This window comes from Diaphorina citri, unplaced genomic scaffold (assembly GCF_000475195.1).
Source record: "Diaphorina citri unplaced genomic scaffold, Diaci psyllid genome assembly version 1.1 scaffold10835, whole genome shotgun sequence".
Lineage (NCBI taxonomy): Eukaryota > Metazoa > Arthropoda > Insecta > Hemiptera > Psyllidae > Diaphorina > Diaphorina citri.
Window position 1 is genome coordinate 75 of NW_007388209.1, and position 1,732 is coordinate 1,806.

The 1,732-nt window shown below is 40.5% G+C and overlaps 1 protein-coding gene across 1 annotated transcript; it reads right to left on the reverse strand.

The window, feature by feature from the left end:
* Positions 1-261: 261 nt before the first annotated feature.
* LOC113472945 (histone-lysine N-methyltransferase 2C-like) lies at positions 262-1,726 on the reverse strand. The gene is made up of 2 exons (XM_026832729.1): positions 1,635-1,726; positions 262-424 (listed from the first exon to the last, which is right to left on the reverse strand). Exons 1-2 carry the CDS (start codon positions 1,690-1,692, stop codon positions 291-293), a joined length of 192 nt encoding a protein of 63 aa, XP_026688530.1. The 5' UTR covers positions 1,693-1,726; the 3' UTR covers positions 262-290.
* Between the last annotated feature and the right edge of the window lie 6 nt (positions 1,727-1,732).

Below are 1,732 nucleotides of genomic sequence, written 5' to 3' on the forward strand. Positions count from 1 at the left end.
CTAGAATATTTTTTGTTTACACTGCCAGAATGAGACTGAAAAGTTCCAAAAGCGAAAAGAGAAGAAAGACAGGATAGGAAAAAGTCAGCCGTTTCGAGAACGAACCTTATCTGTTTAGGATAAAGTTCGGCCCGGGCGGGAATCGAACCCGCGACCTAGCGCTTACAAGGCAGGCGTGCTACCCTCCGAGCTAACTAGGCTGGACAGAGATATGAACGCACGGCAGTGTGCCAGAAAAAGTTCTAGTAACCACGCCTTACACCCTACAGCGTTCATAGTTGTATAGTAATCTAGTACATACCTGGCTGTACGGCTAGTCCTACACACAGACCGTGGTAATGTTGTCCACATTTGGAACACATTAGAATATTGTTGACATCTCCCAAAGAAGAACAAGTACCGCACGCTGCCTCATCCGAATTAGCTGGAAACGTAAACAAAAACAGACATGAAGATAAGTGTCACTAGTAAGGTGGAAAACAGTTCAGAAAAAGGTTTTATTTCGTAGCTTTTGAAGAACTGCTACAGTAGAATAATAATGGGAAGCGAACTACCTTTCTCAGAAAACTATTTGTTGTTGACCTAAATGTTCTTCAATTTTGAAGTTAATTGATTATTAGCAAAGGACTAAAAGGTACCTATTGAGCGTAAATATCACACAGTAAACAAAACATTAGATTGAAGATTCTGTAACTTTGTGAAGGTCCATCTTGACCATCTTCACGAAATAGTGAAGAAGTATATGTTTATCATTTCAACCTACCTAGATAAACAAAACAGACATGAAGATAAGTGTCAGTAGTAAGGTGGAAAACAGTTCATAAAGAAGTTTTATTTCGTAGCTTTTGAAGAACTGCTACAGTAGAATAATAATGGGAAGCGAACTACCTTTCTAAAAAAGCTTTTGAAGAACTGCTTCAGTTTAATAATAATGGGAAGCGAACTACCTTTCTCAAAAAAAAACTATTTGTTGTTGACCTAAATGTTGTTGAAGTTAATTGATTATTAGCAAAGGACTAAAAGGTTAGTACCTATTGAGCGCAAATATCACACAGTGCGTGTTAGGGTACCTACCTCATTTTCATGGGCTAATACCATTCCGAGACATGTCCCTTTTAAAGTATATTTATTAGAATTTCCCATCTTCATAGTTTATTCTTTCTCTTCCTAGCCTTTTCCTGCCTTGGTGGTATAGTGGTCAAGGCGCTCGACTGGTAAACAGGAGGGCGTGGGTTCAATCCCAGCCGAGGCATGGAATTTTATCCTCATTTATTTGAGATTTTGACCACATAATAATGGAGCTCTAAGGGTTAGGTGGTAGAGAACACCTCCGGCGTTAACCTCGCCTAGTGGTAACCTTCCACTCAAGAGTCTATTATTATTTTCTTGTCCGTCCCTTCCAGGCAGCGTTATTTTATACCTCATGTCCTGATTTTCTCACCCAGCCATCTTCATAGTTTAACACTTACGCAGCAGTGGTACTTGGTCGAGATGTATAGATAGCACATGAGGGTTCCACTATTCAACATAAGGATCATACAACCCAATACTTACGCGGCAGTGGTACTTGGTCAAGATGTAGATTGCACACAAGGGTTCCACTATACATAAGGATCATACAACACAATACTTACGCAGCAGTGGTACTTGGTCAAGATGTAGATTGCACACGAGGGTTCCACTATTCAACATAAGGAAGGCGCCCGACGCCGCGGCACACGGCAAATGAAAC